Genomic DNA, 16,449 nt, shown 5'->3' with positions numbered 1-16,449 from the left:
TCGACATAAAAACAGAGGGAAAACCTCGCAAGACTCTGACTGATAGGCAAACTAATCCAAAGCTTTCGCACTGGAAGGCACAGCGACCTTTAGAAATCCTCATAGAATCACATATGAAATGAAAACCAAACAAAACGACATAGTATCAAAACAACAAAGTCTTATGGAATTTTCCAGTACCTGAAACCGAAAGAACCCATTGGAGATAGAATGAGGATTCAGCTTCAACTTCCCCATAGCATCTTTGATATTCTCTGATCCCTTCTCAAGCGTCAATGCCGGGGGTAGAGTACGTGTAATGCAAGTCTCCACCACAAAATCTCCATCCTCCATTCCGGACCATCAAATCGCACATCGAACACTACCTAAAACAAAAATTACAAAAGCATAAGGAAAAAAATTACAGAAATAGCCCAAAAAAAAAAAAACATAACCCTAATTTGGATTCTAACTTATCCCCAAAGCAATCAGGAAAAAAAAAAAAAAAAAACACCGCACAAATGTTTTAAAAAAACCCTAAAAACCACTCAAATCGAAAAGTCGAAGGAAAAAATGAAGCAAACAAACTAGGTATTTTATCAGAGAGGCCAAGTGAAACAGTAAGCTTGGGCATCTGCTTCTGCCATGTAGTACCACCTTGAGCTTCGTATACAAATCCACATCCTCCTTCTTCACAATACCCTAATTTCAAATTTCAAACCATCAATTTCTTTGTATGAAATTTTGGTGACCGGAGAGACAAAACGGGGCTATTTGGTAAAAGGGCAACTAAGTGAAGAAAGCTTGATGAATGAGAAGAGATGAGCTTGATGAATGAGAATAGATGAGCCAGCTTTGGGGAAGGGTGATGAAGAAGAATAGAACAGTCGGGTGAAGAAAAGAAAGAAATAACATAAAATAAAATAAAAAGTAAAAATATTTAATTTGGATATAAAGGTATTTTGGGATTATTAAAAATTGAAATGGTAGGAAAAAAAAAAAAAAAAGATATCAAATGAAGGGGTAAAAATCGTGAAGCTCATCCGTTTGCGGGCATCGGGCGAAATTCCCTTTTTCTTTTCCACCCATTTTTGGGTTAATTCGAAGAACATGGATACCTTATGAGGCCCACTTGTAGATTTTTGGGCTTTGTTATTGGAACTATAGGCCATTTGTTCATGTCTATTCCGTCGAGACGAAGGGTTGAATGGAGCCGCAGTTGGATGATGGATTTATAATCCATATTCGAAATTGGTTTGGATTTTATTGTTTTTCAAAATAAATAATTTATAAAAAAATTAAAAATAATCATTTTTTTTTTCAATTTTTTTTTTCAAAACCATAAACAAAATAGTAGGGCGAAAAAAAAAAAATTTGTATATCCATTTGAAAATTTTGTTTCAAAAACAACCAATAAAAATAAGTATATATCTCTTTGAAAAATCAAACACGTTTTTTTTTTTTTTTCCAATTTTACAATATGAAACCATATTTTTTTTTCAATCCAGTGAATCACATTAAAACTATTAGCCAATCATTCTTTTATTTTTTTTAAAAAAGAAATTCATAAGGTGTCCAATATAAAACCAATTCATTTAGTATATTTTGAGAAAACCAAAAATAAAAAATAAAAAATTAATGAATAAATTAAAGAATAACAGAAGAAAAATACTTTAAAAGTATCTTAGGATTCCAACTCAAAATTTTTATTTAAAAAAGTCGGTCGACATCTCCCAAACAACCTTTTTCTGCCGCACCTGTTAAGATTTTGATTGGGACCAAATGCACTAGTTTATGTTCCTAAAAAATATCAAAATGCCAAATATATACAAGAACATATATGATAGGATTCTCCTCTACATTTCTCAAAGAATATATGTAGTACAAGTATTGGTAATTTGGTAATCTTCTTTTTTCTCTTTTTTGGTAAAATTTGTAATTTGGGTACTCACTTTTTAATTTGAAAGTGAAAGTATTCTAATCCAAAATGCATAGTATGAGATTTTTTGTTAAAAATAATATATATATATATATATATATATCATTTGATTGGAACTTAAGAAATCAGAGTCAAAATATATGGTTTTATTAGAGATAAAAAATGAAACCCTTTTCATTAAGGTGGGGAGATTCAAACTTAACGAAACAATAGATTTGAAAATATGTTGATGTATGAATAAAAATAAAAAATCATTTGGTCACTGAAGTTGTCTGTGCAATATTTTTACTTTTATTAATTCCATATCATGATTCCAAACAAAGTACGCATATACTATAAACTGTGTTCTCTTTTCAGCTTGTCAATGTATAATAATCTCATCGATTAATAGTATTCTTATAATGATAAAAGATATATAAATAATATTATTTTTATTGCTTCTACTAAATGGCTGTAAGTAGACCCATCCATAATGACGTTTTCCAAGCTGTTTTAAAACTAAAGATGTGAAAATACAGCTTGTTAGCTTTTTGTCATCCCTAGTTTTATTTATTATACTATGAAATATGGCCTTGAAAAAAAAAAAAAAAAAGAACTCATCTAAGTTAGCTTTTATATTTCTATTGCAAAAATAAAATTTAATTTGTATTTTTTTTGCCAAGCTTAAGTTGATTTTTTATTTTTTATTTTTGAAAATTAGTTGATTTTGTATTTTGTATACTAAATAACAACAAGGCTAAATTTAATTTGGTGTAAGTGACAATTACGAACAAAAAAATTAGTTTGTAAAATAATTATAATTATATTCTTATGTAACTTAAAAAAATAAAAAGCTACGAAATTCAAAAATTCAAATAATAAATAACTCCAAAATTTGATATAGCACTTAGACATTTTAGAACTAAATATTTAGAGCAATTTATTTATTTATTTTATTTTCTCTTTCGCATGATTAAAAGGAAACTTCCTTAATATATTGTTCCCCTTAACTTTATAGGTTTCTTTTCTCATTTTATTAAGGTTCATTTTTAAAAATAATAATAATAATAATAAATTTAAAAAAACAAAGAAAAAAGAATGCTTTCAGTTAGCAACGAGGAACCTGTTGGACGACACAATCATTCGGGTGGACCGGCCCTTTGCTCTTCCTGTCTCTCCCTCCATTTACTTCCGAAAGATAACCTTAATAAAAACCACTTTTATTCCTCTACATCCAGCACTACAATACCATATCATCTCCACCGTTTATCTCTCTTCATTGCCATTGTCAACGGTCAGAATCTATTCAAGTGTTTTTAAAAAAATTTTCTACACAAAACCGTTTATATAAATTCAATTCCTTCGCGGTCTCTCCCTCTCTATCCCCTCGTTTTCTCAATTGTCCAAACCGTCAACTCAGGCTTTCTCTCTCTAAAAACTTTCCAATTTTTTTTCTTTCTAGATTTTCTGAAATTAAGTAAAGTTGAATTTTTTTTCCCCATTTTTTTTGGTTGGAAATCATTTTTTCAAAAATTGGATTTTATTTTATTCTTAAAATTTTCAGTTTGTTTTGAATCGAAATTTGAACTCCACCTTCCCAAAATTTGAGCTTTTTCTGGTGGAGGTGGTAGATTCACCAGCTTGGTTTTCAACAGTTTGAAAAGAATAAAAGCAAAAAAATAAAAAGAACAAATAAATCCAAGCTTTGCGTGGTTGCATTTTAATGGTTGAAGTCAAAAGCTCTGTTTGGTTGATGTGAAAACTCAAGAGAAAGTAAACAGTGAAATAGAAAGAAGATTAAGAGTGAGTTTTAGGATTTGATCGCTTTACAGTAAGTGGGACATTTGCATTTTCATTTATTTTCTTTCTGTTTTTTTCTTTTTTTTTTTTTTTTTTTTTTTTTTTTTTGGGTTTGTGGTCCAAAAAATTTAGTTTAAAACTAAAAAGCTCTGTATTTGCACTTGAAAGTGAACCATAAATTGGGTTTTTAAATCGAACCGAAAGCTGATTCGATTTGCAGAGTTTGTTTTTGGAATTTGAAATCTGGAAGCATTTTAACAGAAGCTTACTCAAAAAGTCGATTTTGTTTCCTTTTTATTTGGTTGCTAATTTATATTGATCAAATTAGATATATATATATACACACACACATACATACACAATCTGTTTTAGCTAGCGTTGAAAGTAGTGAGAGATGGCGTTGGAAATAGATTCAATTTTGGGAAAATGGTTGGGTTTGAATACCACCTCTAGCCACACTGCCGTTGCCTCAACCAACCTTTTCGTTGCGCTTCTTTGCGCTTGCATTATTGTTGGTCATTTGCTTGAAGAAAATCGATGGATTAACGAGTCCATTACAGCACTCTCAATTGTAAGTCTTTCATGATTCAATTCGCCATACATATTTACGTGTGTGTGTGTGTGTGTGTGTGTGTGTGTGTGTGTGTACGTGTGCATAAATTTGATGTCTAGAATTGATAATGACCTAGTTCGAGTTGATGGATCTGCAGGGACTGTGCACTGGAGTTGTTATATTGCTTTCAACTGGAGGAAGAAGCTCGCATTTATTAGTGTTCAGTGAAGAACTTTTCTTTATTTATCTGCTTCCTCCTATCATTTTCAATGCCGGGTAAGCTTTTATTGATTTCACCAATTGTTTCCCATCAGAGTACATTCATTTTCTTTCTAATAATGGGTTTTGTTCTAATCATGATTTGGTTTTTGGTTCTTTAAATCTTAATTTTTTTTTTTTTCTCTTTTTATGGGACATTAAGTTGGTTTGGTTTAAGGTCAACTAGACAGAAAGTTGGCAATAAGTATATGAAAATGTTGATTCTATATAATGAGTATTCCAAATTGATACTTCTACTATGCATTGCTTTGTTACATACACTGTTGATTTTGATTGATATATTTTTTTCTTTCTCAAATTTTGAATAGGTTCCAAGTGAAGAAGAAGCATTTTTTTCGCAACTTCATGACTATAATGTTGTTTGGTGCTATTGGCACTCTCATATCCTTTGGCATCATTTCCTTAGGTACATATTCAACAACTTGAGGATTTTATGTCTTCCTTATGCTTGTACAGAACAGAACAATATGGACAAATTTCTATCGCCATGAAACTTTTTTATATGCAAGAACCTTGTTGAAGCGAAGCCACGCCTATTATATGTTGTCTTCAGTTCCATGTTTTCTTTGAACCAACTGCATGTTTATGCTAACATCTATTACCAAGTAATCGGCTCTATGCCAATTCGAACATGTTCCTATGATGTGATTTATGCACTTAGATTCTGTATTGATGTGATTTATAACTTAGCTTCTGTATTGATGTAATTTATACACTTTTTGTTCTTACATGTTATGTTGCTTATTTGCGATTTTTGAGAGGGGAGAGTTGTAACCGTAGTTGTTCTATGCATTCATGAATTCTTTCTTCTATTGTGGAGTAGGTGCTATACACTTCTTTCAGAAAATGAATATTGGTTCTCTGGACATTGCAGATCATCTTGGTATGTCAATATTGAGTTCAAATAAAATTTATTTTTATTAAACTCATATTTCTTCCTTTGAAATATATATGATAAGTTCCATTGGTTTGCAGCAATTGGAGCAATCTTTTCAGCAACAGATTCTGTTTGCACCTTGCAAGTATATATCGCCTTGCGAACCAGCTCACATAACAGCTTCTTCAAATAATATATATTATAGAGAAATGTAATTATCCCTGCCATCAATGCAGGTGCTTAATCAAGTTGAGACACCTTTGGTATACAGTCTGGTTTTCGGGGAAGGTGTAGTAAATGATGCCACATCATTCAATGCGTCAGCCAATCATAATTTATACAGAACCAGTGGCAGATAAGCAATGGCACCGGCAACTAAGTACAGCAAAAACATACATTAAATAAGTATCACATGCAACTATGTAAAGCAATAAATTAAATAAGTATCACATGCAAAACCGTGACTAATGAACAGTCGAAGTTTTACCCTTATTTTGCAAGAGCTCATTTGTTCTATCTATGGACAAACCACAAACCTTACTTAAATTTAATAGCATGTAGCTACCATTTTAAGAGCTGTCAAGGAAGAAGATTCATACAAATCTAAAAGACCCAAGTATCCATGCAAAACAACGTACACCTAAATGCAGATAAAAAAATTGCCACTACAGTATGTATCATATTTGCAATACCAAATGCAATTATCAAACACGCAGGAACCTTAAGGGCAACAAATTTTGCATCATAATTAGATGCATAACCATAAGCAACTAACCATAATTACTTAATCAATTTTTCATACCAACCACAAATTTCCAATAAATGGACAAATTTATTCTAAATTTCATAAAATGTTTTAGAGCCTTTAGCATATATGTTGAAACATTCCTTACATAATTGCCAATGAAGAGTTCACGTTAATATTCAATTTCATTTCTGCCTTGTCATTTTCCAAATAGACCTTTCAACAAAATACCAAACAAATCTTGGGTTCTTATTCAACACATATTTCGCTCGTTAGCCTAAAGCCACTTAAAAAAATGATTAGATAACCTCCTGCACCTTGATGTCAATGGAATAGGATAAGCCGTAAGTCTCAATAGCTCCAAAATTGTCCATGACCCTCCAAATAGAATTTTGAAACATCCGTCTTTCAGACTAACTATTCAAAGGGCAATCTTTTCTTCTTTGGAGTTGGGAAACCGTATTACAAACCCCCAACTTTAACCAGTTCAGCAATCAAGCTCAATAGGAAAAAACAAACTCTTGTCCTAATAAAGTTAAAATTACTTTTACATATATATATATATATATATATAATGACCAACAAACAACAAACAACAAAAACCAAATGCAACCCCTAAATCATCATAGGAAACGCTTTTTATGAGTGAGAAATAAGAGATATGAGAATCTAAACCTTTTGATCGTTGTCTTCTCTCCTAAGATAGAAGAAGAACTCCGTGTAAAGTGAACAGCAGACCCAATTCTCCAACAATTTCATTCACATAAAGCGATTTACAATCAGGATTTTCTATTTCCTTCGACATAAAAACAGAGGGAAAACCTCACAAGACTCTGACTGATAGGCAAACCAATCCAAAGCTTTCACACTAGAAGGCACAGCGACCTTTAGAAATCCTCACAGAATCACATATGAAATGAAAACCAAACAAAACGACATAGTATCAAAACAGCAAAGTCTTACAGAATTTTCCAGTACCTAAAACCAAAAGAACCCATTGGAGATAGAAGGAGGATTCAGCTTCAACTTCCCCATAGCATCTTTGATACTCTCTAATCCCTTCTCAAGCGTCAATGCCGGGGGTAGAGTATGTGTAATGCAAGTCTCCACCACAAAATCTCCGTCCTCCATTCCCGAATCATTGCCGATTTCCATTATCGGACCGTCAAATCACACATCGAACACTACCTAAAACAATTATTACAAAAGCATACGGAAAAAAATTACAGAAATAGCCAAACAAAAAAAAAACATAACCTTAATTTCGATTCCAAATTATCCCAAAAGCAATCGGAAAAAAAAAAAAAAAAAAACACCCCGCAAATGTTTTAAAGAAACTCTAAAAACCACTCAAATCGAAAAGTCAAAGGAAAAATGAAGCAAACAGACTAGGCATTTTATCAGAGAGGCCAAGTGAAACAGCAAGCTTGGGCATCTGCTTCCGCCATGCAGTACCACCCTTGAGCTTCGTATACAAATCCACGTCTTCCGTCTTCACAATACTCTAATTTCGAATTCCAATCCATCAATTTCTTTGTATAGAATTTTGGTGACTGGAGAGACAAAACGGGGCTGTTTGGCAAAAGGGCAACTAAGTGAAGAAAGCTTGATGAATGAGAATAGATGAGCCAGCTTTGGGGAAGGGTGATGAAGGAGAATGGAACAGTCGGGTTAAGAACAAAAAGAAATAAAATAAAAAAAAATAAAAATACTTAATTTGGATATAAGGATATTTTGGAATTATTACAAAATTAAAAGGGTAGAAAAAAAAAAAAAAAGGATACCAAATGAAGGGGTAAAAATCGTGAAGCTCATCCCTATGGGGGCATTGGATCAAATTCCCCAAGAATAAAAGATAAAAAGAAGAAATTTCCAATGATACGCAAAATAATACAAAATAAAAAGGAAAAATTTTCAATAATAAACAAAAAAAAAAGATTTTTTAATTATTAAGAAAAAAAAAAAAAAAGTTGCCTAATAATTCCCACTCCATAAGGGTTGCTGTGTGCCAGTGCAAGGTGTTTTTGCCTAAATTTGCATCCATGCGTAGAGATTCACACACAGGGAACATTCACAAAGAGGGAAATTACAAATTATCATAGAGATAGCCAAGCTTTTTGTTTTTTTTGTTTTTTTTTTTTAAATAAATAATAATTAGATGCTCATTTAATTAGAATTGTCAATGGAAGTAAATCCATTCCTTATTATCTACTCGACCATCATCTCGTCGAACATTTAGTGATTAATTTTTAATTTAAGTTAAATCACGAAACTAACGTTTGTTTCTTGAAAATTCAAAATGATCAACAGTTTTGATTGAATTTTGAAAGACCATAATTTAACATTTGTCTAGATTCTTTTAGTGCAACTAAATTTACATATAATGATGTCTAAAGATTTTGTTCTTCATTATTATTTTTTTCTTCTAGTGATAATTAGTGATCTCTCAAAGCAAGCCGAGACTCCACTAGCCGCAAATAAGAATTCAAGTACCGTATACGTTGCATTGTTTTCACTGATATTAAGGTTGCTTTTAGAGAAGATATTTGTTGAAACTAAAAAGAGTAACTTCTCAAAAAGCAATTATGAAAATGTGGAAAAAGAATACGGAAGCATTGATAGTAAAAATAAAAGCTATGCCAAAAATAAGAACTTTTAGAAGTAGAGCCGAAATAATAGTAATAATAATAATAAGGGAAAAAATAGTAATTACATACATGTAATCCTGCTCCTCGCTAGCTAGCAAAGAACATGACAAAAAAGAATAAGACATCAAGAAGGCTTAATAATTCCATGCAAGATCAGAAATCGAACTTAAATCATGGCATATTATTCCTGACGTAAATGTGGGCTCCACGAACCCAAAATCATCAAAGCTGGAGGTCTCAAATGATGAAGCACCCTGCAGCTTGTTAACATGATCAACTTTGTCCAATTCCAATTTCCATATCTTCTCCTTGTCTATATCATGTTGTTCATGATTTATCAGTGGTAAATATTGCTCTCTTTCCATTGATATTCTCGGTGCTTGGTTGTGCTGATCATGATCAAAAGTACTGGCATCCCAGTTGTAAATATCATCCAGAAGTCCATATGCGGATGGGTTATTAACAGTAGTACTCACAGAAGAAGATGGTGAACAGGATACAGTGGGTATGCTCTCAATGGGTGGTGATTCATGACAAGGGAAAATAGTAGTCATATCATGGCAATTCTGACCTTTTACAATCAAATCTGAAGTGGGTCTGGTTATGTTTTGACCAATAGCATTAGTTAGAGGCTGAGAAAAAGGTGGGTCTTCTTCTAGCACTAAAGAATTTTTCATCTGTGAACTCACAGAGAAAACTGGAAATGGGTGCTTTGGATCAGGAGGTATTATTATGTTTGAATTTGAAGGTGCTGGTCTACTTTCTCTTAGATGAGAAGGGATGAGATTGTGGGTTTTGGGGTCCAAACCTTGTGAGAGAAGCTTTTTCTTAATGCAAGAGTTCCAAAAGTTCTTCACCTCATTGTCTGTCCTTCCTGGGAGATGCTTGGCTATCTGAGCCCATCTATTAAAAATTAACCAAAGAGAATTAGTTATATATGCTACATATACATACCTATAATTATAAGGAAATATTCTGACTAATTAACTACATTTTTTTTTTTTTTTTTTGAATTTCTCTCTTATTTTCATTTCCCTTTCTCAGGCTTTTCTTGATGATGTGGCATGAAATATTGTTTTCACTCCTTGTACCTGTTACCTAGAATTCTGTGCACATCAATAATGAGTTGCTCTTCTTCAGGTGTAAAAGAACCCTTCCTGAGGTCTGGTCTTAAATAGTTTATCCATCTTAATCTGCAACTTTTCCCACATCTCTGCAATCCTGCAGCCAATATACATCCAACAGATTTTATATGTTGAGGTACAGAAATTAATTTCAATCATATATAGTACATATCCAGGCCAATTAATTAACTAATTAAACTTGATCTATATGTATACATATATATATATATGGTAAAATTAACCTGCAAGTTTAGGGACAGAACTCCAACTGCCATGGCCGTAGGATGTGATGTGTCCGATGAGCTTTTGATCTTCTTCAGGTGACCATAACCCTCTTTTGACTTTCTGTTTGCTGCAGCAACGATGGCCTCCCATTTCAAATTCACCTACACCTTCCCTGCGGTACCTCATTAGCCAGTCCACTACTTTATATATATGAACAAAGAGTTTCACTCAACTGTCGCTATACTTTTACCATTCGATAATCTCTACTCAAATTAATATATATATACATATATACACCTGTTAATATATAATTAAGCTGATTGATGAGTCAGTCATCGGTCCGGCCGACAAAATAATGGTTAATTTTATTAGTCAATTTTTTTTTTTTTTTTTTTTTTTTTTTGGTTTTTGGTCTGTCACACAGAGAGAGAGAGAGAGAGATGTGAATGACAATACTAATGTGACTGACATAGGCATGACAAATGCCACGTGGCAACCCATTCTAAATTTGCTATTGTTTCATAAAAGCCTTGCTAAATACATCCACTCATTTGCTAAACGTTTTGGGCAGTTTGTCAAAAAGGCTTATTTGGAGACTCATTGTTTAATTAATCTGAAAAAGAAAGTTTCTATTAAAATATTAACTTTTTGTTTTTTATATATAAAAAAAAAATTTGATAATACAATTTCTCTATCCTATTATATATGCATAATTCTTAATATTATTCTTTTTAAAAAAAAGTTTATTAGGCATTGTTAATATTATTTTCACTGTTTTTCCACTCGCCTAAGAAATGAAACAACCATCATGATCGATCCCTGTCATTTGCTTAAAAAAATCTTTGGATTCTTTCACAGAATTAAAGTTTTTGTTTAAAGAAAATTCAATTTAAAATGTTGTTTTATAACCCCAAAAGCATTCTCCCAATTTTAACATGATAATGACTAGATTTGAGCAAGTGTATATAAGAAGCAGCAAATTGGTTATATTCGCAAGTATGTTTTCCCAAACTTGTAGGAAACCGCACTTATATACGTTAGAGAACGGTCAAGAAGTTTTCCTCGATTGCCCTCAAAATTTAAAGTATTTAATTGGGTTCTTATATAGAATATATTTATACGTCTCTACCAGACCTTAAATTGGACATATATACATATATGTATATATATTAACTTAGGGTGCACTCATGGTTAGAAGGGAGGACCACAATGTCTAATTGAGTGCTAATTTGGCCTTCTCTCTTCAGTCACTGCCCACGACTTCCAATGCAAAAAAATTCATTGCACTTCGTTAAGAAGCAACCTCCTTAATGATTTGCTTTGCAGAGGTAAACAAATAGCCTCTCCGTACATAAACATATTATATATCTGTCTCTGTGTGTGTGTGTGTGTGTGTGTGTGTGTGTGTGTGTGTGTGTGTGTGTGTGTGTGGCAACTGGTTAATTTTTATATAAATGGGCACCTCATAAATAATCATTTACTGGCTAGTACTTGATATTTTAAGACAAGAGATCAGAAAGTTCTAAATAAGTCATAAATAAATAAATAAATAATATATATATATATATATATATATAGTAATATTGCATTTAGATTTGGATTTGTCTATTTAAAGTTGAAGAATTTAGAATGTTCAAATAGGCTAGTAGCCCAGCTTTAATTTTAGTTATGGATTGAGAAAAGAAGTATCCTTCATTTTAAGTCGCAGATGCAGAGAATAAAGTTTAAATAACACAATAAAAGAAATTTTATGGTTAATTTAATAATCTGTGAAGTTTCACCAATAGATATTGATTCTTGAAACCTTGAACAATTGAAACTTAATCATCAAATTAAACATCATAATAAAAATTTATATTTGCAGATGTAACACTACAGTTCTAACTCAAGTGTTTGTACGTACTTTTATTTAAATTTATGTAGTTTGTTTTTTTTTTTTTTTTTTTTTGGTCATATTATTATATCCAAATAAGGAAACTAAACGGGGCACGTGTGCATGCTTAATTTTCATACATAGGAAGTACTAAGTAAATATTACAAGACATTATAACATATACACGCTCCTTAGAATTAGTGTCTCTCCAAATGCGTATGGGGATTAACAATAATGACATGACACAGTTAATAATTAAACAAGGAAATCAAGGCATTAATTAGATTTGGATCCTCACGAGGAAAATATGTGTTGTTTTTGTGGTGGAGAAACAAATGATTATTTAGCACAATTATGAGAAAAAAGAATACGAGGACCCCCCTAATGATTATGAAAATAACACATATATATCATTTCTTCACTCTCTTTCTATCAATCTAATAATATAAAAAGTTGGACAAATTCCCGCCAAAAAGAAATTAAAGATCATCAAACAAATTAAATGTGGGGACAAGCAAATATCATCTTTTCAATTTACATATGTTTATCTGTAATAATAACATCCTGTATTCAATACCAGAGCTATCTAACTTCTTCAGCCAAACCTTTTGTATGTACCTTCAAATTAAAAATATATAAACAATGAAACATATATATAGTTGAGCTAATTGAAAAACCAGTAAAAATATAAAGAATAAAAAGGGGTCATTTAATTTTCTCCTCTCTATACATCTATCTAAGTTTTTTGTCTTTCCTGGAGAGTTGAGAGCCTCAAAAGTGCATCGATGTAGATGTACAAATAAAGTATAAGAAATAATCATAATGTTTGGTGGCTTTGAAAAGTATTAAGGGGACAAAGCAAAATTTTTCAGAATACCTTTGGCTATTGGCTAGCTAATCTAACATGACGCGTTTAGTTTAAATTGAGGCTACCCTCGAGAGACAATTTGGTTCTGTCAAGCTAGCTTGCTTGCTTCTGGATAATCATATGATATATATATATATATATATACAGTTTTAACATAATAAAAGATTTATAAAGAGAAATTGTGAAAGATAATCATTCACGGATCTTCAGATTAGTCAAATCATATAGATTTAATAGTTGTAAATTATTATTTTTCATAATTTTTTTTATAAATATTTCATTATATAAAAACTATATGTGTGTGTGTATATATATATATATATATGTATTTGTGTATATATATCAGCTTTGCTACCATAGGCATAGACTTGCATATCATGATAGGAAATCAAATATCAAATTATATGTAATTTATAGAATATTATATATATTTACTGTAATTCAGGGGGAGTTATATGTTATTTTTAAATTACAAATTACTTGGCAACAACGGCATCATAATATGAATGTCTATACATATGATAATAAAGTTATACACACATGTACAATTTTATTCCCCCACTTATTTCAAGAACGGCAAATATTCTAAGGACCATATATTACATATTCATATAATTAAAGCAGAAAAAACACTAGCAATATTATGTAAGAACGGGAAGTCCCATCAAAGCTAGCTTACAAAAATGGATCTCCTAATTAAATTGAATCTCATGTATAAATCACAAGCAAAATGACTTTTTCTTGATGGGTTTAATGACCCTCTAACCACATTTCTAATCATCATATCATGTTTTCATGTCTTCTAATTAACCTTCTATTCAATAACAATATTAATTAATTTCTATGATCAAAAGGCAGATCATATAATAATATATGATCATTCAACATATATATATATATAGGATTTGATATAATGAAAGAATTAAGAAAAAGAATTGTAAAGGACAATCATTTGTTAGATCAATCAAATCATGCTAATCTGACGGCTATAGATTGATGTTCCTCAAATTTTTTCTTTTTAAATTACTTACTATATCATTATATATATATATATATATATATATTCCTCTGTTGCTATAATAATGAATTCAAGTATTAATAAATATATAAAATAAACTTTTTCCCAAATTTTAATTAATTATTCATTTTCATCTGTTCGCTTTAATATTTTTTTCATTAATTGATATACCCTCCGTCCATGGTTCATATATATCGATGTGAATACAGTTTTGATGGGGAAGGGTATCATTGTAAATAAAATGATGAGTAATTGAATAAACTAAATTAGTCAAGTTAATTAGTTAAATGATGAAATACCTCAAGCAGGCTGATATCATGATTCAATGAATTTATTATATATATATATATATATATATTTTTTTTTTTTCCAGTCAAAATTCTGATTGGTGAAGTGACAATTAATGTCAATTTTTGTAACTTTCATCAATCAATGAAACTCATATTTTTTGTAAACCTAATCTAGTGGTAAAATATACATTGAAAAATACACTTCTAGATTTTTGATTCCGTCAAATCTGCATCAAATTTCCTTTTATTTTAATTTAGTATATAGTCTAATATATCCCTATACAAAATAATAATAATAATAATAATAATAAAAGAAGAAGAAGAAGCTCATGTTTTCTGTGATGACCCTTAAATCAGGGATTGTATATATGCTTGGGAAGCCACTTTCGTGTATATGTGTCGGCTTTCATTCCGTGATAAAATACTTCATGTACTCATGCTGTATATATAATCCTGTTAGCTATATGCTAATCCCTTTTTTGGGCAATATATATGCAGAGTGCACTATATTCTAGCTTTTTTAATTTCAGCGTTATTTTCACTTTTATATCAGATATATTATCCCGTTCGAGTTTAATAGCAAAATTGGAATATATATGTATATATCTATATATTTAAATAAATGTAAAGTTATAAACTTAAACTTGGGTTTTGGCGTATGGTTATCTCCATGCAACATTCAATGGCCGTCATCACTAATTGGCTAATAACAGTCGTTTACGAGCATGGAGAGGAAAAATCATTCCCAAAACCAAAGATTATTCTAAAAATTTTGTGATATAATCTTAGGTGTATCTCACCAGAGAGGATTTCATGTAAACAAAGTTATTAATTTGTTTACTTAGTCTAATTCTCTGTATATCTAGCCAACCTCCTCTCTTGTCTGCTGGACCCAATTACTTACTAACTCTAAAGAATTTTATACGTCAGACAAACGCTTTGCTTGCTTTAATAGACATAAATATTGAAAATGCTACGGAAAAAAAAAAAAAAAAAAAAACAAAAAACCAAAAACCTCACTCATGACTTTAATTCGTTGTCCAGTTGGTCACTTGGCTCTTAATGAATGTTTTCTTGTACCAATGATTAACTAAATTTTCAAGTTACAAGACTAGTAAAGTTGTCACTATAATATTTATTTATGAATCAAATTGCTAGCTGGTCTAGCTATTGTTTAAAATATTCTTCTCTTTTCAATTCCTTCTCGAAGAAAATTCATATACCAGCTAGATAGTTAATTAACTATCTCAATTTTCCTCCCTACATTCAAGAGAAAAATATATTTAATTAACCTTTCTAAGAAGGAAGATGCGAGATTTAACTAAGATGGTATTAAAAATCCAAATTTGGGGTAATTGGCAAGAATTGCTTGGTCTATATATATATATAATATCATAACTTTGATATTATATATAATACTATTGAATAAAAATTGGAAATTCTTTGACCCTTCAGCTGAAGAAAACGGTGTCAATGAAGTGGAGCGGTGGATAATGTAAAGAGATTACACTTTAAACTACTCAATATTGTAATGAAGATAAGAACAAATATGATATCCAATATCCACCAATTTGACTAAATTATGACGACTAATATTGCCTTTCCTCTACTCCTGTGCTTGTTTTGTCCATTTCTTCAATTCTTCTTTCTAAATCCTCTCTGGAAGCCAGAAGAAGAAACAAAGATTGAAGTACACGCACTCTAATTTCATTATATTTTGAAACAAAATTTATGGGGGAAAAACAGAAGGAGTTTTTGTTTCCTAATTAAACCATTTGTATATTGTTTCTATAGGAAATTTTGTGATGTAAAATTTGTAAGTAAATAAAGATAGTATGTATGGATCATCAGCTAATTATCCATAGCTGTTGATCTAATTAAAGTTTAAATTAAAATTCTGAATAGGTGTCCTCTCTCTGACTTTTAAAGGCTCCCTTGGATACTGTAAATGGCAACTCTGACTAACACAAGATAAAAGTTTTTCATGTGGGTACACTTGGAAAACATTCAAACTTACTAGTGCCTCAACCAAAGAATCCAACATCAGAAATTAGCACTGTTTCTCGTTTCCTTACATCCCAAAAGCCTACCGTGGCCTAGAATTGCCAGATTCAGGTAGACTTGGCCCAACTCTAAATAATCGAAAGTGATCACAGTTCCAATAGACATTGGGCTTATGATCCACTCAAACTGTGAGGCCCAAATTTAGAAAATATTTTGAGCAAAATAAGGTAAAAAATGATGATGATGAA

At 31.0% G+C, this 16,449-nt stretch overlaps 2 protein-coding genes across 3 annotated transcripts; one reads left to right on the top strand and one right to left on the bottom strand.

The window, feature by feature from the left end:
* Positions 1-3,886: 3,886 nt before the first annotated feature.
* Positions 3,887-5,765, top strand: LOC107424101 (sodium/hydrogen exchanger 3). Its single transcript, XM_016033806.4, has 6 exons — positions 3,887-4,268; positions 4,408-4,526; positions 4,838-4,935; positions 5,353-5,412; positions 5,505-5,551; positions 5,643-5,765. Exons 1-6 carry the CDS (start codon positions 4,092-4,094, stop codon positions 5,763-5,765), a joined length of 624 nt encoding a protein of 207 aa, XP_015889292.3. The 5' UTR covers positions 3,887-4,091.
* A 1,170-nt stretch (positions 5,766-6,935) lies between these two features.
* Positions 6,936-10,425, bottom strand: LOC107412752 (myb-related protein 308). 2 transcript variants are annotated; one of them, XR_009640466.1, is made up of 4 exons: positions 10,166-10,425; positions 9,891-10,020; positions 8,869-9,702; positions 6,936-7,339 (listed from the first exon to the last, which is right to left on the bottom strand). XR_009640466.1 is itself a non-coding variant. In XM_025072101.3 (3 exons), exons 1-3 carry the CDS (start codon positions 10,332-10,334, stop codon positions 8,934-8,936), a joined length of 1,068 nt encoding a protein of 355 aa, XP_024927869.1. In that variant the 5' UTR covers positions 10,335-10,425; the 3' UTR covers positions 8,814-8,933. The 2 variants fall into 2 exon arrangements, 1 of the variants encoding a protein (XP_024927869.1); XM_025072101.3 differs by lacking the exon at positions 6,936-7,339 and having other exon boundaries at positions 8,814-9,702.
* Between the last annotated feature and the right edge of the window lie 6,024 nt (positions 10,426-16,449).

The sequence above is a fragment of the Ziziphus jujuba genome, chromosome 8 (assembly GCF_031755915.1).
Source record: "Ziziphus jujuba cultivar Dongzao chromosome 8, ASM3175591v1".
Classification (NCBI taxonomy): domain Eukaryota; kingdom Viridiplantae; phylum Streptophyta; class Magnoliopsida; order Rosales; family Rhamnaceae; genus Ziziphus; species Ziziphus jujuba.
Note: the sequence above shows the minus strand (reverse complement) of the source record. Positions and strands in the feature narration are given on the sequence as shown.